We start from the raw sequence: 26,725 nt of genomic DNA, 5'->3' as shown, positions 1-26,725 counted from the left end.
TACGTTTAGAATTTTTCGATATGCTTTAAAAATGCAAAGACGTTAAATTAAATTTTATAAATCTAGAAAATTATAAATTCGGAAATTCCAGCGGTTATAATTACAAATTTTTGTTAAATAAACGAATTTTTATATGTAATCTGTTAAACATAGACGAATCACTATTGAATCATTATTAAAATTATAATTCCAATTTCCGTTTCTTACGAATATAAAATTAGAAAAAATTTTTAAAATACATATATGTATAGAAAAGTATTCCTGTAATTAGAATAAGTAAAATTTATACCATGGCGCGCCGCGATCTATCGCGCATGCGTACGCGCAACACATGCAAGATAGAAGTGACGATAGCTGGAAGTGATTCTGTGAGACAAAGATACAAACAGCTTATAAGATATAGATAACTACAGGTTATCAATGTTACTGTTACTCATCGCCATTTGTATATAACTATCGCGACATTCCGACATAATCATTGCTTTCCAGAAAGGACACAGTCTTTGAAAGGAATTTCTCTTGATATTTGGATAAACAAGTAGGCACAACTATTCATATTATGATTATATAAATAAAATAACTAGAAATTTTATACTTACATTTTAATTTTCCAACACTTCTATAGTTTTATTTTGTTTTCCGCTGGTTACAAATATATTTGTGATTTAATAGTATGAACATAAAATCATAATTTCGACATTTATTTAATTTATTATAAATTTTCGATTTATTTTGTTGAAAAAGTATCACATCGTAATACTATTCTCCGTTTTTTAATAGAACATTCTTACCAGTTTTCTTCTGAACCACTATTTTATAGCTACATGACTTGTTACATAGAAGAAAGATCTCATGAGGCGAGAGCAAAGCATTTCCGGAAATGCACGTCGCTATAGTAGTTGGTCAAGGCCATCGACTCATTGAACATCCTTCCATGGCAAGGTACAAAGAGGAATGTGGAACGGCAACCTGTCGATCTACACATAGGCGTATAAACCGTATTTTTTATTCTTCACATGTTAATACGTTATGGTCATTCTAAAATTTTATAGTTACGCTTATCGTATTTAAGCAAATGATTACATATGAAATACTTGTCCTCTTCGAATTTTGGTTAAGTTCAACTTATACCGAAGTTTAACGATAAAATAGATTGGGAAATGAATTTTTTTTAATTTCAAGATTCGGAATCTATCTCACAACGTTATATATTTGGAAAAATCGTAGATATGAAAAGATTAAAGCGCAAAATTTTTAGCATGTTTCGTCGAAATTTAAATAATCGTGTTTACGACATTGGTGAACGAATGTATCAAGTTTACCGCTTGGAGCGCTGCAGGTCATTGATTCGTGACTCCATAATAGTTCTTGATGTTGTTTTAAAAAACGTCAACAATGACCTAATACTATATGAGCTCTAGAAAGTTTAACTGGTAATGTAGGAAATCCGTATACCGCGTCATGCTGCTCTCACATACTTAACCTTCATGACACAATGAAACTGAATTGCATGGATTTTCTATTGGGATCACAAGCGATATATGTATAATTTAACAAACTTAAAGAATTTACGATCAGTTTAAAAATCATCTACTATTACTATCATTCATATTTTGTATTTTAAAGATTAATTGTGTGCAACCATCCCAATATTGTATTCGTTTGCCTTCTTTTTTTTGTTTTAAAAAAATATAATCATAAATAAAATTACCAAATTATTTTCTCCAATATTGTAATTCAAATAAAGATATAATATATAACTTACCAGCAAAAATAAGATACAACTAAATAACGAACGTTCTCGAGTCTTCTAGTATAACGATGACGCCTTCTGCAGAAAGTAGATGCGTAGTAGAATTTGCTAATAAGAGCGGAAGGTATTACATAGAAAACAATTTGGACACTTGGTAGGATAGATGACATTTATTCCATTATTTTATTGTTATTACTTACTACTTGAATGCTATACTCGTAATAGATATCTATAATTATGTCTATAATTATGCGTGAATTTAAAGAATACGTGAGGTCAGCCGCAAGATGTACAGCTCGTGTCAGTTACAATTGTCATAGTTATATAGGTAAATAATTATAGAAAGAAATTTACGTTTTTAATTCTGAATGCAAACGTTCGTTAACGGGGTTGGGAACGATGGCAGCTCATTGATTTCTGTTAATCTCTAGTTTTTCGCTATCGATCGATTTCATAATTTACACACACTTCGATTCTTTTTATCGCGGCTAAGATATTCTTTTGTCCTATTATTTTCCTCTTTTTTTTCGTTTTAATGCGTTTTTAAAAATTACTCAATCACTGTTTTCCTGCCAACCTAACACCCTTACTTATTATAAATTCCTAATTATCTTACGAAATCGTAACGCGCAATAATAGTACACGAGATATCATTTCTTTTTTTTCCCTCTTACTTCTTCTCTAATCACGGCGAGTTCAACTCTCGTTTTAAACAATATACAAATATCTTTTCTTATATATATCCTCTCGATATATCGATTAAACTCGTGATCTTTTACAACTTATTCTGCGCTAAAAACGATCAAATACAAACTATATACTTCTTTCGTCTGAAAATTTTTGGTCTACGTTTAACGCAACACATCCCTCTAAACATTTTTTACATTAAAATTTTGTTCATAATACTTATCTATTTCATAAAAGAAGGAAAATTGTTTGCTATTTCGCTGGAACGAATCGCTAATGGACGACGAACGAAATAACAGAAAAATGAAAAAACTCATAAATTTTTGGTGACCATACAAAAAATGATCCCCATAAAAAAAATTAAATATACATTAAAAGTAGACGCGCGAAACGTTCCGAAAAGTATTGAGATCCGAACGTGTCGTATCTTTAAATTCGGGTAAAAAAATATCACCATATATAATCCATCAACTTTTCCATTCTTCCGCTTTGCCATGAAATTCTTTCGCCCAGCTGTAACAATACACACAGATGATAACAAAATATAATATTTACCCGAATTCAAAAATTTCTTAACGATAAAAGGGCGGATGTCAATACCGTTTTGATGTTTCACGCAATTAGCAGGAACACCGTATTCCGCTGTATATGTTATTTTAATCCGAATTGCACTCGACATTTTGTACAACTTATACATTTATATTTAATTACGCCGGAATAGTATACACGTGTGTGTATATACACGCCGCCATTCCCAGATTTGAGGCACGAACTAGGAGATAAACAGGCGAACGTAAAATTTATACACTTTATTCAATTTTCTTTACCCTTTGGACGAGTTACGATCGTACTTTATCGTGATTCTACGGTGACCAGGATTATTCCATCGAATGAGGATCGGATTTCAAACAACAAGTTAATTCCTGTTCCATCCTGTTATATAGTTACGTTCACGTTTGTCCGTTGCGCAATTCGCTGCTTCTACGCAACTTCATATTTGCGAATGTCGCTTTTTATTAAGCGACAAACATGATACTACATGTGATTAAAAGAATAAACTCGTCTATGTTCCGAATACATAGTCGATGAAAGAGATATAGTAAGGCCGTAATTGTTAATAAATCTTTAACTAATTAATAATTAATTACTAACTTACTCGAAGATTACCAATTTAAAGATTACTTAATCGCTATCTATTCATCGCCGTAAAACCGTATCTAATGAAAAATATTTATGTAACAAATAATTAATCGCAGGCACTGATTAACGCAGCGGTATCTAAACTGTGTCTGCGTAATATATTACGAACAAGAAGCAATTCTGTATTCATCCATGTCGAATTATTGTTTCACCTTGTTAAGACTTGACTGATTTTATTACCTTTCTGTATTTGTTTCATCAACAGTAAGCGCTTTCATTCAACGTGAACGTAACCTTACTATTGCGAATACTGAAAAATTCAATAGTAAAAGAATGAAATCTACAGGAAAGAAAGGAAAAAAAAGAATAAATTCCATTGGCAGTTACACATAACTTGTTTTTTATCCGTAATCGACAAACGACGATCGTCTCGAATGAAAGTTCGTTTCGTGTGTACTATCGACACACACTGGCCGGATTCCCACCATATCGGATTAAGTCCTAGGGGGAGTTTTAATAATGCGTTCTCTCGAGAACCGTTTCGTCGGGTTCCCCTCGTTCGGACACAGATAATACAAGCGAATTCTCGCGAATTCCCTAATAACCGAGTGTTCGACTTTTTTCGAAATAATGTTATTGCAGCCTTTCAGTACTGTGCGCTTCTCGAGTTAAATAAAGATCTGATCCAATTGTGCACAACACAATCGAGATTGCAACGTCTGTGCAACTGTTAACAATGCCCGTGAAGTCCTCCCTAAACGCAAATGTACCGATGTGAACAACGTTATCGATGCAATCGCTTGACGTTGCATCGTATTAGTCAACTTTTCGACACTCGATATCATATCGTTTCGCATGTTCCCGCCTTGCTATGTACAGTAGTGCTTCGCTAATTGCCCGCGGCTCAACATTTTAGCTGATCAGTTATCGAAAGAGATATATCTCTAGGATATTTCGAGGATCTCTCTTCTTTATCGGATACAAATGAGATATGGAAACCTGATACATATACTGATGTATTTTACGTAAATAATACCAGAAACCTGTGATAGGTTGTCAAGCACATCAAATCGCGTAAAATGCATGCATGTAATGAAAAATTGGAATAACCTCAAATAGGATTCGATGCTCTAAAATTCGGGTGTTTTCTTAAGTCTTAGAAGTCTCGTCGGTCTTGGATATTTTGATAAATCTTGAAAGCTTGGCGCGTAGTCGATATTTCACAAGCATTTTAAATGCCTTAATTTAAACGGTCAATTAAAAAAAAAAACCAGTCGAGGTAACGAAAATGCATTTACGGGAACGATTTATAACACTTTCATGAGGTTAGGTTATCGAATCTTATTCGTTGTGATTCAAATTTTAAGAGTATTGAGGAGCACCAAACTCTTCTCGATAAAATCAGTTTCGAGAATCGGCGAGGGATAGGCGACGGGCAATTGAAGAAGCAAAATCTTGGTTAGTTAACGTGGCACTATTGTACGTACTATACACATACATAGCACGTTGAACGATCGATAAACCTAACGTACCTAGTTTCTTACTCCCTCTTGTAAATAAATTAAGAAGCCACTTTTTCTTCGTCTCACGCACACGATAATATCGATACCATTGACCACTCTACCACTAGCATCTATCGGGACCCCTTTTAAAATCGCATTCTTCGTATTGACAGAAAAAGAGCACAAAGGCGTTGCGTTCTCGTGGATCTTTTCTCGGGTATATGTATGTATATAACTTCATGGAAGATATCGATGCTTCTTTTCTCGGAAGGAATAGTCGACAGATCGACCGTAGAATGATGCCACAATAACGAGTACAGGTATTATGCTACCAATACTCGCAAATTGCTGCGCTGACGTACAATCTTACGCGGGATCGATCGATCGTTCCAAAAAAAAAAAAAATTTATCAAGCATTTACATCCACAAATATTTCACCATATACGTACAATGTATGTTATAAAATTTTAAACGATGTTATAAGATTTGAATTTGTTACAAATAAAACGTAGATGACATTTTGTGAAAAATTTTATTTTGAATAGAAATTATAAAATCTTTTTATTTGTAACACCCAAGGTATAGCCCTCGATAATGTATCGTCTCAAAACTTATTACATTAAAGTCACGATAGGTTTTTTTTTCAAACAGAATCATGGATGGAGTTTGTCGCATCAAAGATATCCGTATCGATCGATCTCGTTTCGAGAACAGTTTCGCAGAAGGCGCATGCGAAAAGTTTCGATTGTTTGAATGAAAATAGAGGAATCGTTTCGTCAACGTGTGGAACCAACGTTTGTAAACATTAATTGAAATCAGTACAGAACGTACGTATAAAAGTGGTGTTCACTCGAGCGTACACTCGATGTGTGTACTACAATTGTTTGTTATTCTACCTTCGAACAAATATACGATAGTATAAGTATATTGTGTAATGTTTCATTTAAAACGCTATCTTATCACAGTTACTTATGTTTTTTTAATAATTTTATACACTGAAACTATTCGCTGTGCACAGACGATGTAGGAAACCGATGAAACGTCACTCAAGTATACTCCATAAAAACGTCTAAATAAAAACTAAAGGGTTCGAAGAAAGGGACAGAGAAGAGAGGAGAGATGACTACTACTTTCATATATAAAAACATCACATGTACCTCTTGAACTGTTTCTCGAACTGTACAAAAAATATATTTTTCCTTTAACTTAGGGCCAATAAGGAAGCACTTATTATTTTCCTGTCCTTATTTTCGGAAACAAAATCAAGTTCCCTAAGAAAGTAGGAGACGATGTAGGAGTTTATAAGAAAAAAAAAAAGAAGAAAAGAAAAAACGACGTCGAAATGGGTCCACTGTGAATTGCAGACGGTAATGAGCAATTAGGCATTCGACTTTTCATCGGTATGAAAAATCTAATCGAGCGTGAGTATTGCTCGAAATGAGAAACATTCGAGAATATTGGAACGTAATATCTTAATAACAGATTTTATAATCTTAGCGAGCATACTCGAGGACGCCCAAAACATCTTGAGCCCGTGCTCACTTGCAAAGTGAGTATCATCGATTGACAATGATTTAAGATGATCGTGTATATTATATGGAGACATTTTGAAGAATGTACGTCAACGCGAAGTTACGAAAGATTTTACATGAAACGGTGCTCTCTTACTTTAAATGGTTAGATCCTTTCCGTAATCCGGAGAGGATGGAAAAATCTTGAGATGTGCCCCCCTCACTTCGCAAAGGGAGAAAACGCTTCACCAATCTCTACGTAAATCTCGTGCACTTCTCTCACGGAGCTTAACCTTCTCTTTTTTCAATTTATCTTACTTTTTCCTTTCCTTTGTCTCCGCACACTGTTTTCAGTACCTCGATTCGAAGTTGCAGGGGGTTGGGGTTGTGAAAGGAAGGAGATTATTGTGGAGTACAAGTGCAGTGAGGAGAATTCTGGATTTAAGGAAGAGAGAGAAAAAGAGAGAGAGAGAAAGAGGGGAATCGATTTGCGATTTGTTTTTCTTAAAACGTTAGTTTGGTCTCAGGGCCCAACGACTCGTGACGAGTTATTGTATATAATAATCGGGGTGATCTGAGTCCTTTTCAAACCTCTTCGCTTCTTCTTGCATGCTTTCCTTGATCTTGAGTATGGCCGCTGACTCAGTCTGATCCTGCGAATCAACCAACACCAGGTCGGTTACACGTAAGAGGTTAGGCAAGTCCACCATTAGGCGATACCTTGCCCATTTTGTTTTGAACTGGTTTCAGCGTTTCATCAGCGAGCTGAGAATACTTTTCCCCTTGATGTTTCAATATTCAAATCTCTGAACTTTTTAAGCACGCAAATATTCTCTGGAAATATTTGAACGCGACAATGTCACTTGAAATGTAATTTCCTTTTTGCAGCTTCTTGTTAAATTATAAAGTACATAAAGACATTAATCGAACCCAGTCACGGTGAAGGTACCACAAAGAAATTCAGGTGACGGAGGAAAGTTCGTCGCAGTTCGCTGATCCCAAGTGAACTCTCGGGGAAAAAACGCTGACATGCTGCGTAAGTGATTGCGCAGCGCGGTGACGGTGCGTCGTGAAGGGGCTGGGCTCGTGAAACGCAAAACTTAAAGAGAGGATATATATGAAAGAACTAGGAAGAGAAACTTGGTTTTGATTTTTTGGGAACCGCGAATGAAGAAGAGAGAAATGTGGTTCCACATCTCCAGGGCGCTCTGACCCACAACACATGGACGTTATGTAAAAAAGAAGCCCGTATCGAGCACAAAAAGAAAAAAAAAACAGAAAAAACATTGAATAAAAAAAAAAAAAAAAAAGAAAAATACGGATGTATAAAAAAAAATTTCTTGCGCATTCCGTGTGCGCAGCCTGCCCCCCACTCACGCACACCTCACCGAGTGAACCAACAATGAAAAATTCTTATTTAGAGATTAAGAAAAAATTGTAACATAGAAACTCGACGTGTCATTCCTCACGGATTCTTAAAATAATTTTTTTTTTCACTCTTTGCTTAATTGAAGTACTTTTTTTCGTTTGAATCGTTTCTCGATACGATCTCGCAATCCACCAATCGCTTTGCGCTCACGCATCCATGTGCTACAGGTCAGTACAGGCTAGTACTATATACAGCTATCAGATTTCACTATTTTTCTTATTCTGTTTCAGAGGGTGATTTTCGTTCAATGAAAAGACATTAAAAGATCTTAAAAAGAAAAAAGATGAAGAAATTGAAGATATTTACCGTTCCATTAGGACGGTTAAGTAAATCACAAACATTGTGTTCCACAATATACGATAATATCCGTTTATGGTGTTTCGATTTGTACCAGATACCGGAAGAATAGATCAAAATTGTAATTTATTATGCGGTGTATATATGCGTGCATAGTGTTAGTTTGAGTTTACTGTTTCTAATCATGTAAGCAAGTGTCATCGTTGTTAATATTAGTGGCAGTTTGTATAATGTAGACAATATTACGGCGACGTTAAAAACACATACTTTAGTTACATATATCGCGTTTGTTGTACAAGCAACGAATGTTAATGTCTTCCGTGTACCTGTGTACTGTGTGCGTGTGTGTGTATGTTAGAACAAATATCACATGATTTGTGATGAGAAAAAAAAACAGAAAAAAAAAGAGAAGAATACATGTAACAACTATATCGTATCGACTAAATTAGTTTAAGGATTGCATTCGGTGAGTTCAACTAACGCGGAAATACGAGGACAGTCGCGGTATCGACGTGGCGATGTATAATGCAATGTGAAACACAAGTGACATGTGATTACCAGTGTGTCTTAGACAAAAATGTTAAATCGATCGGCCGCGTGAAAATAAATAAATAAAACAAGTAAAAAAAAGACATAAAGTGTATATGAAAACAGATAGTCATATATAAATGTCTAGTAGCCAGCACCCTGCGGATTTGAACGCAAATAAAAAAGAAAAACGCAGTATTCTCAGTGTAACAGGTTTACATTTATTGTCTCGATCTCCCCTGGTTTAGGCATATATTAATAAATGTAATGTTCATTGCCATTCATTGATGTGGCTTACAACGTGGGGCTGTATTAAAAGTAAAATCGACGACTTTCTTTTAAAAGTACCATTCTGATGCGCTTCACGCCATATATATATATATGCATATCCGTATATTATACATATGTATATATTGGTTCGAAGCACGCTCTCACGAAATTTCTTTGAACAGCGCACGACGACGAGTCGTGTTACAAGCAACGAAAAGACTACTACTGCTCTTATCATCGTTAACAATTCCACGTTTACTCTTTCTATTTTGGCTTATTTCTTCGTCACGAACTTCGAACCCTGACCGCGTGCTATCACCAACTTTTTCGCCTGTTGCAACAGATTAAACGAGCGTTTCTTTGTATATATTATGAAAGTCGCACCGATTAAACGTATTAAAGTTGGTACAAGCGAATATTTAGTTATCTTTCGTTGTATATATGTATGTGTGTGTACTTCCTTTCTCCCAATTAAAAGTACGCATTTCATTGACACGGTGAATACTCCGGAACAACGGCAAGCAGCAGTCATATCTCTACGATGAAATCCTTACAAATATCGAATGCTAAAAATACTAAACAAAACAGTCTTCTTTCACTATTAATAAGTCTCAGTTTATCGACTCTTTGCACTTTCAATTCGATAAAATGAATTGCAGAACATAATATGTATATATATGTAATATGTATGATCCGACTAGCGTTTATCAACTGTTTCGTATAATAAAAGCTTTGAAAATCGTCCTTGTATAATAATTGCAGTCATAGAAAAACCAGTGAAGAAATGCGCTAGAACTGTTATACTTGATGTCGCTACTTTTTCGTTTCTTATATAATTGTCACATTTTTCCTTCGTCTTATAGTATAATGTTATAAATATCAAAGATGTGTATTTTTTTAAAATATATATATATACATATATAATATAAATATATATACATATATATTATATATATTATAAATATACATATATTATATATATTATATATAAAAACACATGTATATTATGTATGAATGTATAAAAAAGATAGAAAATATGTAAAATTAAAAGTAAGAAAAGCGTAGCTCGTAGTATCAAAAAACAAAAGAAAAAAAATTAAGAAAAAAAAAAAATAATACAGAATCTTTCTCGAGAAGTCACAATAATCATATGTAAAAAGACCTGTGTGTTTGATCGTCCTCGAGACCATAATCGATCTTGCCGGTGCTCCCAGAGCATACCCTTGCAATTGGCGCTCTCTCTCCCTCCCTCTCGCTCTCTCTTTCTCTCCTCTCTTATATCGTTTTACATAATTTGATATCAATACCTTTTACTTTTTTAATAGTTTAAGTTAATTTAAACACAACTAACAGCAGCACAGCATAGTCCGGTACTGACCTATAACCATTACGGACGGATGGATTCCGGGAGGTTCGCACGATATATTTTTCTCCATTATCGGCCCGTATTACCTCTTTCTCTTTCTTTGTATTTTTGTCACACTCATTCATGTAGGTTCAGTACTTACACCGTCTATGATTCTTATTTCATACAAAAATAATTACGTTATATATATATCGTCTATATATTGCCATGCGTACGTTATATATATAACATCTTTCTTTATACATTTTTGCCCAAGTACTTTTTTTTCGTTAAGTTAATCGCAAACGCCATTCGCCTCGCAATACTCGCCGGTACAGCATCATATCGTTCAAATAGGAAATACGATATTGCTGTACGCTTTCATTAGGAAAGAAAGATAAGGAACTTGCTACAAAGCCGTTTTCGATGTTATCTCGTTTAAATTAAACCTTAATAGGAACTTTCGAACGAAATAAGTATCTGAATCAGAATATTCGTACGTTTAGGAAATAATATTCAATGGGACAAGTAGAAAAAAATAAAATACAAAGTGCATGTAAAATGAGGTTATGTTCGAATACCTGCATTAGTCGATCGATCGATAAAAAAGATCCTCATTTTTAAAACATAGTTCGATCGTGGGATCGCATGACTAGATTTGTACGCGTTTATTAGCTTTCGGTTCACTAAGGATATCGACGTTTTGCATTAAAATACACGATGGTACCTACATTCTTTTTCCAAACAAGGCACTAGGCGGAAATGATCCATTAATTCTAATTAGTCGTGTATATACTCGCGCGAAGTATTGCGATGTCAATGGCTGCGAATAGATGGTGCGCAAACTTTACTTTTCTACCAATATAATGAATTCTGAGCAAATAGTGGAGGGACTCGGTCTGAGTTCGGCTAATTTGATCACCTCATTACAGAGTTTTATTGGTTCAATGAAAAGGAATTTGATTCGAAAGATTAGGCAAATGTACCTCTAATACGTCTATCGATACGAAAACGATTGTCCGAATAAACAAAATTCGAAATTGTTTATCGATGTAAAATTCATTAGGCGTTTCGCAAAAGCTTTGTAGTGAAATTTAAAAAGATTCTTTTTCAATTTTTTAACGACTGTTATGTCTTACCTGTCATAAACTTAATATAGCGTATATTATTTTCTAACCTAATACTGCTTAGAATCCAAACTCTATAATAGGATGAGAAATAAGCCAGTTAGCTAGCGACGAGCTAGCGGTGCAATTAAAGAAAGAAAAAAGATGGCAGATGAAATAGAAAAAAAAAAGATAACAATCATCGAAAGAAGAAAGATAAGATAGAGAAAAGAATTAGAAATCGATTAACAATTATGCGATTGATAATCACAGTAGTTCGTGTTTTTCAGGCACCTTTGCTTACAAGCTAATATTCAAATAAATATAAATAGACGTTGACGTTGACACGAGTCGATAAAAAGTACTGTCGATAATAAAAAGTATAGAAATAATTATATTTAAAAAAGAAAAAAGTAATAATAAAAATAAAGAAAAAGAATCATAAAATTCTAGTCATAAAATTCTAGTCTGCAACCTTGTGAGTATTTAGCAAGAAAAGCATATATATATATCGAATATATACATATATATATATACTTTTAAATATTTATGTAGTGTATTTTGCGCGCGCGCGCGTGTTATAAATGATCCAAGTATCATAGTTTCGTAATAATAGCGTAATGAGCACTTAAATGCTAACCTAACTGATTAGGAGCGATTAATTAACAAACGCAAGTCAAGATGCGTCGACGCGAATATATGTCTGTATCTTTTCTTTTCTCTCTTTTCGTTTGCTTTTCGTTCTCTATCTTGACACGAGCGAATAATCGTGCTTGAGCCATTGACGAAACCGTTATGAATCGCGTACCACGTGACGATCACACGTGACATAAAACTCAGGGTTTGCGTATCATCCTTTTCCACATTGCATGATTAATCGGGAAATCTACGGCATCTACGAACTCGGGGCTGGATCCAAGGCGACTTGATTTTTTAAAAAAACTGTCGGGAATACAGAAGGCGCACGTGCGAGATTACTGATTATTCTTTTAATTTAGAATCCTACTCACAATCCGAAATAATAACGTAAGATTAAAGAAGGAATATACCGTTTGTACGCGCTCGTTAAAGAAATCGATTATTTTATACTATATTATATATACAATTTCCCGCAAGGCGTATCGTACTTGAAAAATATTAATAAGAGACATGGTTGTAGACGAGAATGTCATTTGAAATAATTGTAAGTATTTAAAAAACCGTCAGAATTATAAAACGGAATTCGGTCTTGTAGCGCTTAGCGTATACAAATGCCGCAAAAGTATCACACGATCCTTTATACTGTTGCCATGAAAATGAATCACATACGTCATATATGTCTATATACACCATTAAATTTATATGTACCAAACAAGTTCATATTTTCTTATATTTTTTAACCATGATCCAGATTTATATACAAAGAATACTGTATATATTTAAACAAAATCCATGAACGAATGAATATAGATAAATTACTAAATTAATTTTATTATGACAGTTATTAAATTCGATTAGCCAGAAGGAGATTTAAAATTAATATTGCACTGATAAGAATATTTTGAATATTATTAAAAATCATCATCTCGACGTGTCTTTGTTATCATATACGATACACCTTATGGAATATCTTGTGTATTATTTTATGAAAGTTGATTCATACTCTTTTGTAAGTATAAAATGGGTAGAAAATGTTTTGAAGCATTTTATTACTGCAGGCATTAAAGAATCATTAAAGAATGATTTTTAGTTATGACCTTCCACTAATATTATGCAAAGTACTTTAATAAAACAGCCCATAACTTAGAAAATTTATCTTATCACCAACATTTAATTCTTTATAGATATAAAAAATACTACTTTTTAACAAGTTGAACATTTCATTGTTTAGTAAATTAAGAATTCTTTAAATGTTTCGTGATTTTTTATACCCATTTTATGTTTGCATCATTAGTCATACTGTTAGTATGATAATAGTTAGACACAATATGAGCCAAACAGTTATAACATTAGATGCAAGTGGGTAATCTAAATTAAATCTCCCAAAGAAGCCTAAATGATTAAATAAGAATATTTCGAATTTTTATCAAATATTGATACTTTTTAGATTAAGCATTAACCAGGTGGTTGGAATAAGCTTGAGGATAAGCCCTCTAAATGTAATAAGACCCAAATTATTTTAACAGAATAATTAACTAACTGACGCATTGATGGAAGCACCTGAATCTGTTAATTGCTGAATAATTAGAAGAAAAGTCAGTTCTAATATGGACTTATATTTTAAACCAGAAATATCAACAATAAAGATCAACACTAATTTCTTTTTTAATTATTATTAATCCAAAAGTATTCTCGTTTACTAGGAATATAAATTTACATAGAAAAAGAAATGGTAGCATATAAGTCCATACTAACACGTCGAGTAACCGTTATCGGGAGTATAAAAAAACTTACTAATACTTACATTTTCACCAGGGCCTCCAAAACCACCCAGATTATAATCACCCATTCCACTTCCACTATCTTCCCGAGGTGTCCCAGGACCACCGTTAGCTGGACTGTTTTTCATTCCATCAAGGCCATCACCATTCAACACAGGACCCATTGTGTTTGGTCCCATAGGACCCATCGGACCACCTTCTGGCCCACCACTCATTGGAAAGTCCTGATACAATCGAACAAATTATTATTGCTATTATATCTCTATATATTTCATTAACAGACATGAGCAAAACTAAATATTGTCTTATGATGAATCGTATTTAATATTATTAAATCAAAATAATACAAAAGTAGTAGGAAGTTACTTACACCAGGCATATTTCCTCCAGGTACAGGTTTCATCATGGTATACATATTTTCACCACCGCTATTACTACTATCTTGAGGGCTGGGCATAATTGGTGTACCTGGACCTGGAGGACCTGTTGAACCAGGTGGACCTCCGTAATTACCAGGTGATGATGACGAATAATTCATTGGCTAAAATAAAAATTCATTATCGAATTATAATATGAACATTTATCTAATTATATCACTGACGATATATATAAAGACATATAAAAAACATTTTGTTAATTTAAACAGGAATAAACTCTTTAAATATGTACAGATCGTAATCGTACCGTGGATGTATTAGGTTGCCATTGTTGTCTACCCCCTGGTCCAGCCATACTCATTGGTGGCATACCAGGGCCTCCTGGACCTCCAGGTCCCAAACTACTATTAGGTGGTGGTCCTCTCATTCCAGGTCCATAACTTCCCGGTCCCATTGGACCCATTCCTGGTCCTCGTGGAGGATTCATCCTTGGATTCATAGGATTCATGCCTGGAGGAGCTAGTAATAAAAATAATTTTTGATGCATTTTCCTAAAGACACAAATATTAATACTGTTCTAGTTTATGTTAATACTAAACACTAATCGTGAATCTTTGGATCAACGGCAAATCATGTGTCTGTAAAATACTTCAACATATGAAAAAGAGTATTTTAATTTAGATCTTTATTCTTTTGTCTGTCTTCTTTTTTACTACAGAATTAAAACACTCAAGTCATGCTTTGCCGAAGTCATATGTAATAGTAAAGCAAGTGGATGACATGCTAAATTGGTAATTTGCATCTACACAAATTAATGAAATAACAAAGCTCATGCGAAGGATGAAAAACAACGCTACTAAGTAACTTTTACAAACGTATGAGCTTTTAACTTGACAAAGGAAGATAATAGCGCCAGATACATAACAAACAAGACAATCATTCAATTAATACCTAGTAAAAGAATTACGACATCATACAGCAATATTTTTATACATTTATGTGATATGAAATCAATTGTAAAATATTGTAAAGTTATTATTCTATAGTTGAAGATGATATTTTCCTTTTTAAGAACACACGAATCTTTTTCTCTTAAAATGTTACGAATGAGAAAGTAATGAGCAAGTAACTGCATTATATTTCTTAGTATATGTTAAATTTATGCTACAATGATTGACAATGACAATAACAAACAGATATATTTTGTTAGCCACAAAATTATTGCATTATACCTATGCAATGAGAAACTGTAATGTTAAAACAGTTATTCCTTTTTCTTTTACAAATATAAATATATCTATGTTAATATTTCACATATAAAAATAAAGAATCTCTTTAAATGTGATCATTTTTTACACATAGAAAACTGTTCTCATAGTGAAGTTCAACACATTGATTCTATTATTATTATTAAATTACGATTGGCATACTGAATGCAAGATCGGATGAGCAAGTATCGCACAAAGAAACGAAGCTAGTGCATTTATTCATAAAAAGTGAGAACAGAAACTTTAAAACGAGCAGGAGAAAAAATAATAGTTAGGCTTGACTAAGTCATGTGAGTGTGATTTGGTTGCTGGGTTGCTTCCTACCTTGCCACCCTACAAATTCTCCAGCTTCGCCTGAGGAACACAAGAGCACACATTAGTACGGCAGGTAGGTAAGGTCAGGTTGATGGCGGTAAGGTCTAGTTACTTTGCGGTCGCATAGTGAATAAAGTTGTAAATATTACTTTAATGCTACGAAAATATATCGTTATAGCATATACCGACAAGTTGTATTGTATATTTAAATACTAGTTTAACGAGTTGCTTCTAAATCCTTATTGTTAAATATTATTAAATAATATATTCACGTCAGATTCTTTTTATTTGAATCCTTATTTATATGTCGCAATAAGATTATAGATCATTTAAAACAATATTTCTCGATAATTAAAAAATATGTATAAAAAATATCTAACAACATTTTTACAGTAAAAAATTCTTAAATAATTATAACAACTATAGGATTGTATATAGGACTATTATATATACTAACATTACATTGTTATTAAGATGTTTACTCTAATTATCACTGAAACATTAAATTTGTATCTTTATCTCGAATGCAAAAGAAGAAAGCAAGAATACACAGAATCATATAAATATATAATGCTAATTATAATGATTTAACTTGAAAACTACACCACTGCACGTAACTAGACAATTCAAAAACCAATCCACTCCACATCACAGCAATCCAATCCACTTTTAATAATTACTGATTTATTTATTGCTGTGTGGTTTTTGGTATGCATGCGTCTATGCCATTCTCCTCTCGCAATTATTGTCAATGCCAGAAAAAAAATCAATGTGAATCTAGCATATAACTGAGCCCTTACCTTGCCTAGTTGGGTCCATACTATTTGGCATCATTGGTTGTCCAGGTGGCTAAATAAAAATATCAATATGTCAGTAATTATTCCAAATCGTAATTTAATGTACATTATTCACAACAGTTTGATCTGATGGTAAAATAATAATACATACCCCATTAAAATCATTTCCCATTTGTGGCATACGCACTCCAGGTCTTGGACCAGCAGGATATCTCGGACCCATAAACTGTAACAAGTCAGGAAGTTATACATTAAGTAAATTATGTTTGCCAATATAATTATATAGCTAAAACCCCAGAATGTTATAACTATTGTATATCACAAAACTGACACACCAGGCAGCCGCAACAAGCAGTTAATCACACATTAGGCAATATAATATATGCACTTTGATAGAAATCATCATAGTGCATCTGGAGGACACATGTTATATTAATGTGGAAAAAGAATTGCAAACCATGGGGGTTTATATTCAACAAAGGACAGATTATTTAAATCGAAGTATGATGTGCATTTAACACAATTCTTACCTTAAAATAAGCCCATTATAGACAAAAATGATAATGTAACTTTTTTTTACATTGTGCAATATTAAAGAAACCTTTTTTCTTACCTTAAAATTTCTGTTGTTACACATATTCAATAAAACTATTTTGTTTCTTTTTGGAGTATAATAAATACAATATTGCAAAATCATGTATTATTCGTTAATATATTTAAGTGTAGAAAAGATACAAAAAATCTGTGCTTGAAACAATATTATTATCCGTAACCATTTAAGCAAATCCTGTTTGTATATTCTATACATTGTACTTGAAGAATGACGGGTTAAAAATTGTACAGTAGAAATAACTTTGGTAGGAAAAGAAGCGATTTCGAGCAAACAGTCATAGGTACACGATGATATGGTATAATGAGAGTGGACTGAGTGATTTTCCATGAGTGACAGTGTATGTGTCGAATGAGGCTTACCTGAGTGGACATCATCTGCGAGTGTGGAGGCGGGGGTGGCTGGGGGTGCTGGGGGGATGGCTGTGATGAGGGGTGTGTGGGCGGAGATGGTCGCATTGTCGAGTTGTTCTGCAACAAGCAACGCAAACGACAGACATGTAGCAACACTGCGATCCAGGCAACAGCTAGACTAGAAGGCTTGGGTATGATTGTGTTAATACTATGTTGGTCAGCACCTTAAAAATCTAAAAGTTATAATTACGAAAATACAATGTTATAAATATTGTTTTCAATAAAGATTACATTTACGATACTTATTTCAGCCTACATATGTTTATCAATAATTCATTTCGTAATTACGACTTTGTCCACGAAGTAAAATTTGATACTAAATGCCTGAGGATACCCTCCCTCCCACCCATTTCACACTAAAACAAAATTTTGATAATAAAAAAAAAAGATAAATAAATAAATAAAAAATATATATATAAAATAATTTTCTTTTATGGATATATATGGATGTATCAAAGTGAGATCGTGTTGTTTCTATCTGAACGTATACATCGTTATCCTAAAATGATTTAGAAGGCAATAAATATTCGAACAAGCAATATATGCATAACTAGACATTTTTTTTACCTACTTATATTGTTATTTAGATGTTATAATAAGCGGTCAACGAGAATATATTTTTCTCATACAATCATTAAACTATCCATTATACAGAATACAATGTTTATAGTTTCTAAGGGTATACTTAGCTTATACTACATAAAATATGTGTATGTCATATATAGATATAAATTTGATCTTTTTCATGATGTAAAGGATGGTCATATATTATTTTCACTAAATTCGTAGACCGCTTGTACTGAATGCTAGACTACTATCTATGCAGGCTTTTATATTAAATATATTAGAAATCCTAAAAAGTGTGACCTTAGCTGACATTCTTAATCTTTATAGTTTGTTATACATTAAAAATTGTAGAAAGATAAATCCGTCTTAAAATATTATTCTAGGAGTAAATATATGCTTTCATTTTCAGAACTCAGACTGAAAATCGTTATACTAAGATATCAAGTTAGATCAGAAGTATTATAAATAATAACTTGAATGAAGGAACAAATATATTTTATAAATGTAGTTCGGTAAATATATTCAATATTTTATTATTGCAAAACAACTGTGAAGTTCTTGTACAGAACTAAAGTCAGCACAAGGTAGAACACTGTCAATTATAGACCTACAATATAAAATTATTCAAACTAAAACTATTCTCTAACATCTATACAAAATTTTTCCTGGTAAGTTTCTGAAATCTGCTTTACGCAGAGAGGAGATCAAAAAGTGAAAATGGTAAAGGAACGCACATACAAGTGTTAGATACATAGCAGAGAGAAAATAAGTACATAGATACAGTATAGACAAGCATGGCATGAGAATCTTATCCAAATGTACACTTGTTTCAAAACAAAATATATGTTTCAAGGACACTGTGTACATTGACAGTAATTAGACGAATAACATTGTACAGGATTGTGTTATTATGTGTAAGAAACAGTAGTATTAATTAGTAACACTTGGAGTCTGATTATATATGAATTAAGTATAACATAAGATTTTTTATATGTTGTATACAAATTACTATCATATTTATAGAATTATTTTCAATAAAATATAGCTATTTATTATGACAGTATATCATTCAGATAATTAGATAATTAGATTATGTATTATGTAAAATTGAAACATTATTGTTTATCCCGAAAAACCAATATCAAGAGAAATATATATATATATATTATTATAAGGTGTATTTAATAATATGTAATGTAAATTTATTAACAATCTGTACTTGATTAATAACAATCTACAGTTAGAAGATATTTTATTTACTAACGTTTATTATACTTGATGTATTTAATAAAATGTTAAGAGCTTTGAATCAAGTGTAGAATTATAATGCATGAGAATTGTAACTAGGCATAACAATGATAACAGATATTTATACATATTTATGTATGTATATACATATAAATATTGTGATATGTGTTTATATACAGTTAATATGTCTGATTTCCCTATAATAAAGATTGTAAAGATTATAATGTTTTTATTCCTTTTAGAAGAATTAAGTTTAAAAGCTTTTAATAATATATCTTAGATTACAATGTTATATTATATATAATCATATGCAGTAAAACTATTTTTTTATTTTCTTGTCCTCCCTTTCTTGAAACACAATATACACATGATGTATGTATATGTGCACATATAGACATAAAAGGCATGTTTCACAATATTAATTATACTATACTATAGACTATAGTAGGAGAATTTCAAAATTCATAGTTGATTCTTTTGAAATAAGAAACTATCGTTAATAAATAATAATGTTTTCTATAAAAAATAAATATTTATCTAAATCTTTTTACTCATATTTAAACAACAGAACATAAATGTAATTATTCATTAACAAAATACATAAACAGACAGATAACTCAAATACTCTTCAAATTTTTTGATTCACACTATGAAATTAAGTAAAATAATGTTGTTATCAGTATAAAGATGTAAAAAAACTTACTGGAAAGAAAGCAGGAGGCATTGGACCACCAGGCATACCATCATTGGGTGGCATTTGTCCTATAGGTGAAGGCGCTGGACCAGCATTCTGTAATCATTAGATAATTATCTACCAGCCAAATTTCAACATCTAATAATTCATTTAAATGCCAATTAAATGTACATGCAAACTTTAGTAACAATCCCTGTTATCTACATACTCTAGTTTAGAAGTACATGGTCTTAGATCATATTAAAATAATCATGTAGGGTAGAACACCATGATTGAACAAGCATATTTCATATGCATGAAAAATAATACAACTCAACTTACATGGGCAATACCATTAACACCATAACCGCTATTCACAAAACCCTGAGAACAAAAATAATCTCCTGTTTATACATTTGTAATATATAATTATAACTTTCACATTATAAAATTATACTAACATAATCATGAAAAGCTTTGGCTTCATTGCTGTGTTCACAGGAATCCCTTCGTTCTGGTGCTGCTGAATATAGGTCCCAAAATACACTGAAATATTTTTAATTGATTATTTTGTATGCATATAAATAGCAAAAATATATTAAATTATGAATATGTTTTCTGAAGGAAATTAATATTTTATAAATAAAATGCAATTTTGTTATTTTTGTAGCAGAAGAATAAAACAATGTCTAACGCTTACCACCACCAAGAATGCAAAAATCCAGGCGGTTCACCAAGAGTGATATTTTTTTCCCATCGTATCTATGTAACAAAATAAGATATAATTATATCAATAATATATAATCATCTTTTTCACAGGTTTCATTAAATTTTCAAAACAATTTGAAATCATTACCTCTGACAAAAATGTCTGCGCCGCTTTTTGTGCACCAACATGTAATAAGTACTCGTACACATACAGGGCTAACCTGAAATATTATAAATAATCTGTAGATAAATATAAAACTAATTTATTTTTTTGAATTTAAATTATTTTCATATTATATAATAATATCTTTATGTAACATAAAAGTGTTGTTTATTGTTTCCAAAGAGGTATACTCGCAACGATAAATGTTTAATTTATAAAATATTCATATTGAAATACCAATACATAATACAAAATACAAGCATCTGGGTAAAATATTTACGCATATTACAATTTATAATATTTCACAATACAAATAATGTACAATATAAATAATGTACAGTCACAGTTAATAAGTGATATTTTTATAAAGTTTTACTAGTATATAAACGAACTTAACAAACAAAACTCAAAAATTAGAAACTTTTTTAAATGCAACAAATTCAGCATTACTGCCGCAGAATAATATTTTTAAAACTAAGAAAGAACAATTAGAATTATTTATCAATATTTAAAAAATTACATTTTCAATGATTGGTGTCATGTAAGGTGTTATCATACTAATTTTTTCGTAAACTGTTTCTTGGTTGCAAGTTGCAAACGATAAAAACATGGCGCCCGATCGGCCTGCTTTGCCAGACAAGTAATTCTAGTGAGTCATAGTATACACTTCAGTCGAATTTACGATAAATCACATTGCAGGGAAGACAATTTTAGATAAACAATAAGATTCATAAAAGTTCAAAACTAAATTCGTTAGATAGATTTTCACAACGATAATTAATTACAACTGAAAAAATTAATTACCAAAATAGATTTTCACAGATTCCGTATAAATTGCAAGAAATTTTACAAAAATACGTATTAACTATTTTATTTTAATTCATTAAGTTTGCATCAAGATTTTCTCATATTCATTATAAGAGATCTCATAAATATTATCTTCAGTAATTATAATATAAAACTTGTATCAAAAAAGTTAAAATGAAAAATATATGAAAAAATACATATATAATGCAAAGGAAAAAACAAGAATTTATCACAAACAAACTTTATAAAAAAAATCATTGGAATTCCGAAAAATGTATTGCAATAATCTATAAAATTTCGATGAGGAAATATAAATTTGTGATTTTTATTACTGTGGTAGTTCCAGCGTTAAGTAAGCCGGAATTATTCGACGAATCCGATCGCCCGGTTTGCAAATCAACTACTACCTACTACACGCATATACGTAGTATACGCACGCTTGGTATAAAGAAAAAAAAATGGAGTCACTGGTCGATCAATTGGTAAAATCTTTTTCTCCTTCTCGTTTACTTCAACAAATATATAATGCACGATAGATTTTATTATAAAAAATAATACTTACTTTTCTCTTGCTTGAGAATCTGAGGGTACCGTAGTCCCCTTCCCCTTCGAGTACATCCTCGAAGACTGTCAATTTTTCCAATGTAAACAGAACCACCGTTTTCGTTCCACAGATAGCAATGTCCGACACCGTGGCAAGTCCCGCACGAACTGGCAGAAAGTACAACTTAATATATGTTTTTAATTACTATACCTATACTCGTGGTTCTTAGATTTTCGAAGGTATATGTTTCTACTTTCTAACACACTTGTTTCAATGGAAGAAACGTAATTATCAGAAACAGGGAATTATTGCATTTTCTATCGTCACACACACGTTACGAACACGTCGTACCACTGCCGCGGCCAGCAGCCTATACTAGATAGAGTACTCCGCATCATGGCTCGGCCAATTGTGGACGCATGACCGCGGAACGAACGCGCGTCGTCATCGTTCGTAGACTTCCCACTATATTCTTTCTCCCCCCTATAATGCAGCTCACTTTGCCTTTTTTCTTCCCTTTTGTTTCCTTCCCTTTAACTTTTTTCCTTCACTGATTATCAAAAAAAACCTACGTGGTACATAAGTTGCGTCTTACAAATTCAACATAAACGACGGTGCGTCCTCTCACCACGATGCCCAAGTAGCGCTCGGTCACTTCACTCTCTTCACTCTTCACTCTCTTTAGCTTCGGCTCGCTCTTGATGCTCACCTTACCTCACCTCACCTATAACTAAGCTTCACCTCGTCCCGCCGCACCTTATTAAAGATACAGACAAACAGACATACACACTCGTATTTCACCTCGTCAGAAGTGAAGTTCACTTTAGCGACATGCCGATTTTACGATCCTCGATGCGTATACTTCGATAGTCTTACATACAGGACGACCAATAGGAGTTTGTCTGTTTCTATTTTGTTTCCTTTTTCCTTCTTCTATCACACCTACCTAGCAGGTAGTGAACGAACAACGGTGTCACTTTTACACACACAATCACAAGATATAAGTGAACTTATTTTTGTATAAACACGCACAAGATCGGAAATGTGTTTCGTACATGGCTTACGCGCAGTTCTCACACGCACACATATATACGGAATACGGGAAGCACTGCTATCTTTCTCGTTCTTATCCCTTTTCTATCCTTTTTGCGTCTATAGGTCATAAAAGCTGCGCGCGCAACCATTGGTTTTCACGTCAGGGCCGTACGTAAGTTAAATTTTATTATTCCGTTTTATTATCTCACTTTAACACTAGGGCTGCCTGAGTGATCAAAATTGTTAATTTTTCAAAGATTATTTATTTATGTTTTATTTCAGATTTATTTAGATTTATTCATAGTGCATATTTGGAGATTTTAATGATTTTTTGTATCGATCTTTCTGTATTGATCTTTTCATAAATCTTTTATTTTGATTTCTTTAATAGAAATTTTACTATATATCCATCGATAGTTGTAAAGTTGATATTTTCTCATTTTAATAAGTTCCAAATTGAGTAGTCTAAATTTTGCTGTAACTATCCTACGATGTCTTCATCTACCATTTTTTTCGTTCATTTTATTAATGTATACAAAACTAAAATTTTTTATGTACTTCTATCTTAAAAGTTTGAAGAATTCATTTTTTTTATTAATGTAAGAAAAATACATAATAACATTTTATAAAAGACTAGATATATTATTTGTAAGATATTTATCGGGGACGCGTTATAAAAATTAGTAACAGAAAAATAGATATTCTCATGTGCAATTGCACCTATTATTGCTACATTCCTGGTTGCACTTTACCTGCTATTGGATGCTAACCGTTCCGTGGTGGGTATATCTGTGTTACACCGCACACGTACATTATACAAGCTCTCGGCGCAGGTATCCAATAGCGGGGATAACCGAACATGACCGAATACTAGCGAACATTGCCGATGCAAAATAGCCGACAATTGACTGAGCGTCGAGGGGTCGGACAGAAAAGAGACAAGCCATTCCTTCGGGTGTACAGCTTCCCCTTTCTCAACTTCATCATGGAATTAATGTATCATTGATTTTTATAAACTATGAACAATTATTTCAAAAGGTTCATACTTATAAGAAAACAGTAGAATCTATTACGATTAAATATCTTTGTTTATTCTATGTATTATAAATTAGTCTCGAGTCCTTCAATTAAGAAACTCAATTATAAGATATTGAGTTTTAACAGGAAATGTATAGATCTTTTTATCTTTAACTCTGTTGCGTTTTCCTATTGTTAAAGAATTTCTTCGATTTGAGGAAAATGCGAAAGAATTTCTAACTTTAATTTTTTGCTAATATTTTTCTAAAATCATTAAAGCAAGACTTTTACATAAAAATCTGAGAATCGCAGCAGAATTAATATTATTGCTGGTGTAGTAGCGTTTTATTTTCACGGAATTAAAAGGACTCCTTGACTTGTAATTTATTTTTGTTACTTTTTAGTAAATACCCATATACTTATACCTTGTATAGTACACAATGTAACATATAGTTCATGTGCTGTGTAATGTATAAAGCTATAATTCTATAATGTAGAATTGAATATATAGTATTTGTACATAATACATTTTTACGAAATTTGTTGCTTATCAACAGGGCTGTGAATTTTTAGAACGTGAAGGATTACCTTCACGATACATCGCAAAAAGGTATAGAAGCAACTAGTACCACATTTGTCTGATTTGACAAATATCAATGGACGGTCCAGGTACGATCACGTGGGACGAATTTCTCGAGAATGCTGAAAGGTTCGTAGAAATGTCGAGTGAAATTTCTGACCGATGGGAACTTCGGGGTAATAAGGTGACTGTTATTTTTGACCATTTGAGATCCCTAAAAAAAGAGAAAGTTTTAAAATAGTAAATATCTATACACGATTTGCAGAATGTGCCAGGAGAGGCATACATCGTCCACCAAGAGAGACAATACATATGCAGTAATAGTAACTTAAATGATTATTCGACATCACAAGATAACGGCTCCGCCGATGATTTCGACTTTGTATTGAAACAAGATCCTTTCGAGGCCACTTGTCCTATCGAGAAACCATTAGTTACAGAACATCATGTGTTATGGTCCATGAGCTACAGCGTCCCGATACTTTATTTTAATGGATGGAAATCAGGTGAACGCGCCATATTTATTCGAATCATTGGAAAATTCTAAAGAAACGTTAGAAAGAAAAAAAAGATCATCTTTACGATTCATTTTTAACGATATCTTGTGAATGTCGTTAATTTTATAACGACTATACATCAAAATACGAAACATCTATTACAATTGTTCTCTGATCACCACTAGACCTTAATCGGGTATGTACAGCCTGTTGAAAATGGCAGGCGACATAATGCTGATTGTTCCTTCGATCGTAGTCTATCTCAAACTAGGCTAAGAAGTTAGCAAAGAGATTAAGAGTGACTGAAGGAGGGAGAAATAGAGGAAATCTATGTTTTACGGCAATGCATGAATTTGCGAATAATTTTTCAGTGTCTTGTATTTTTAAACGAATTCGCCGTTTTCTTGTCATCTTTTCATACAACCGTTTCATATGTTTGACGTTTATGTATAATTAACTTTTGTAGATTTCCCAGGTATTAATCCAATATCCGTGGAAGAAGCACAATCCCTCGTTCGTAACGGAGAATTGAAATATAAGGATTTATCTCAAGCTATACATCCTATATTAGGTACACCTTTTCTACACTTGCATCCTTGTATGTCTCATGAGCTTCTACAAATTACAAGTAACAGGTAAGGGGTATAGAAAGAAAGAAAAAATCATCTTGTAAATATTTAGCAATATTATAATTATTTATAATTAATTACTTATAATTATTTATTATTATTTGCAATTATTTATAATTACAAAAGAATGAATTATTTTCTTTCCTTTCAGTAAAAACAAAATAGTCAGTTGGTTGAGTACCGTCGCTCCTGCTGCCCTTAATTTTAAGCTACGTCCTGAATATTGTCAGTTAACTATGTAATATATATATATATACTTTAAAATATTCGAATTAAACTGTAATATGTCCTATTGCTTTAAGAAAGTACACGTATACAAACGTGTATCAAATAAAAACAAATTAAAATACTTTACTTTGGTATGGAATAGTCCTTACATATACGCGTATTTTATTAATTTTAATTATGCTCTTAACAAACGGATTTAGCAATGCAATTTAAATTCGGATAGAATCGCTTATGGTTTACCGCCTCTGCGCAGAGGACGCG

At 32.4% G+C, this 26,725-nt stretch overlaps 2 protein-coding genes and 1 long non-coding RNA gene across 12 annotated transcripts; 2 read left to right on the top strand and 1 right to left on the bottom strand.

The window, feature by feature from the left end:
* Positions 1-16: 16 nt before the first annotated feature.
* On the top strand, positions 17-2,738 carry LOC125386030. The gene is made up of 2 exons (XR_007225848.1): positions 17-538; positions 821-2,738. It is a non-coding gene; the product is annotated as an uncharacterized LOC125386030 (long non-coding RNA).
* Positions 767-22,634, bottom strand: LOC100649266 (single-stranded DNA-binding protein 3). 8 transcript variants are annotated; one of them, XM_048410535.1, is made up of 14 exons: positions 22,497-22,634; positions 21,113-21,185; positions 20,957-21,018; positions 20,718-20,802; positions 20,599-20,640; positions 20,287-20,373; positions 17,718-17,825; positions 16,897-16,971; positions 16,749-16,797; positions 15,958-15,987; positions 14,673-14,884; positions 14,359-14,529; positions 14,012-14,212; positions 767-977 (listed from the first exon to the last, which is right to left on the bottom strand). In XM_048410535.1, exons 1-14 carry the CDS (start codon positions 22,550-22,552, stop codon positions 918-920), a joined length of 1,311 nt encoding a protein of 436 aa, XP_048266492.1. In that variant the 5' UTR covers positions 22,553-22,634; the 3' UTR covers positions 767-917. The 8 variants fall into 8 exon arrangements, with proteins under 8 accessions (XP_048266492.1, XP_003398784.1, XP_012168591.1 ...); XM_003398736.4 differs by lacking the exon at positions 767-977 and adding an exon at positions 1,909-7,246; XM_012313201.3 differs by lacking the exon at positions 767-977 and adding an exon at positions 1,909-2,953.
* A 918-nt stretch (positions 22,635-23,552) lies between these two features.
* Positions 23,553-26,585, top strand: LOC100649460 (ubiquitin-like-conjugating enzyme ATG10). Of its 3 annotated transcripts, none has more exons than XM_012313198.2 (5): positions 23,553-23,685; positions 25,088-25,294; positions 25,376-25,616; positions 26,074-26,242; positions 26,388-26,585. In XM_012313198.2, exons 2-5 carry the CDS (start codon positions 25,187-25,189, stop codon positions 26,476-26,478), a joined length of 609 nt encoding a protein of 202 aa, XP_012168588.1. In that variant the 5' UTR covers positions 23,553-23,685; positions 25,088-25,186; the 3' UTR covers positions 26,479-26,585. The 3 variants fall into 3 exon arrangements, with proteins under 3 accessions (XP_012168588.1, XP_012168589.1, XP_003398786.1); XM_012313199.3 differs by lacking the exon at positions 23,553-23,685 and adding an exon at positions 24,347-24,509; XM_003398738.4 differs by lacking the exon at positions 23,553-23,685 and adding an exon at positions 24,347-24,551.
* Positions 26,586-26,725: the final 140 nt, after the last annotated feature.

This window comes from Bombus terrestris, chromosome 11 (genome assembly GCF_910591885.1).
Source record: "Bombus terrestris chromosome 11, iyBomTerr1.2, whole genome shotgun sequence".
NCBI lineage: Eukaryota > Metazoa > Arthropoda > Insecta > Hymenoptera > Apidae > Bombus > Bombus terrestris.
The sequence above is the reverse complement of the archived record's forward strand: the minus strand, read 5'-3'. Positions and strand labels throughout refer to the sequence as shown.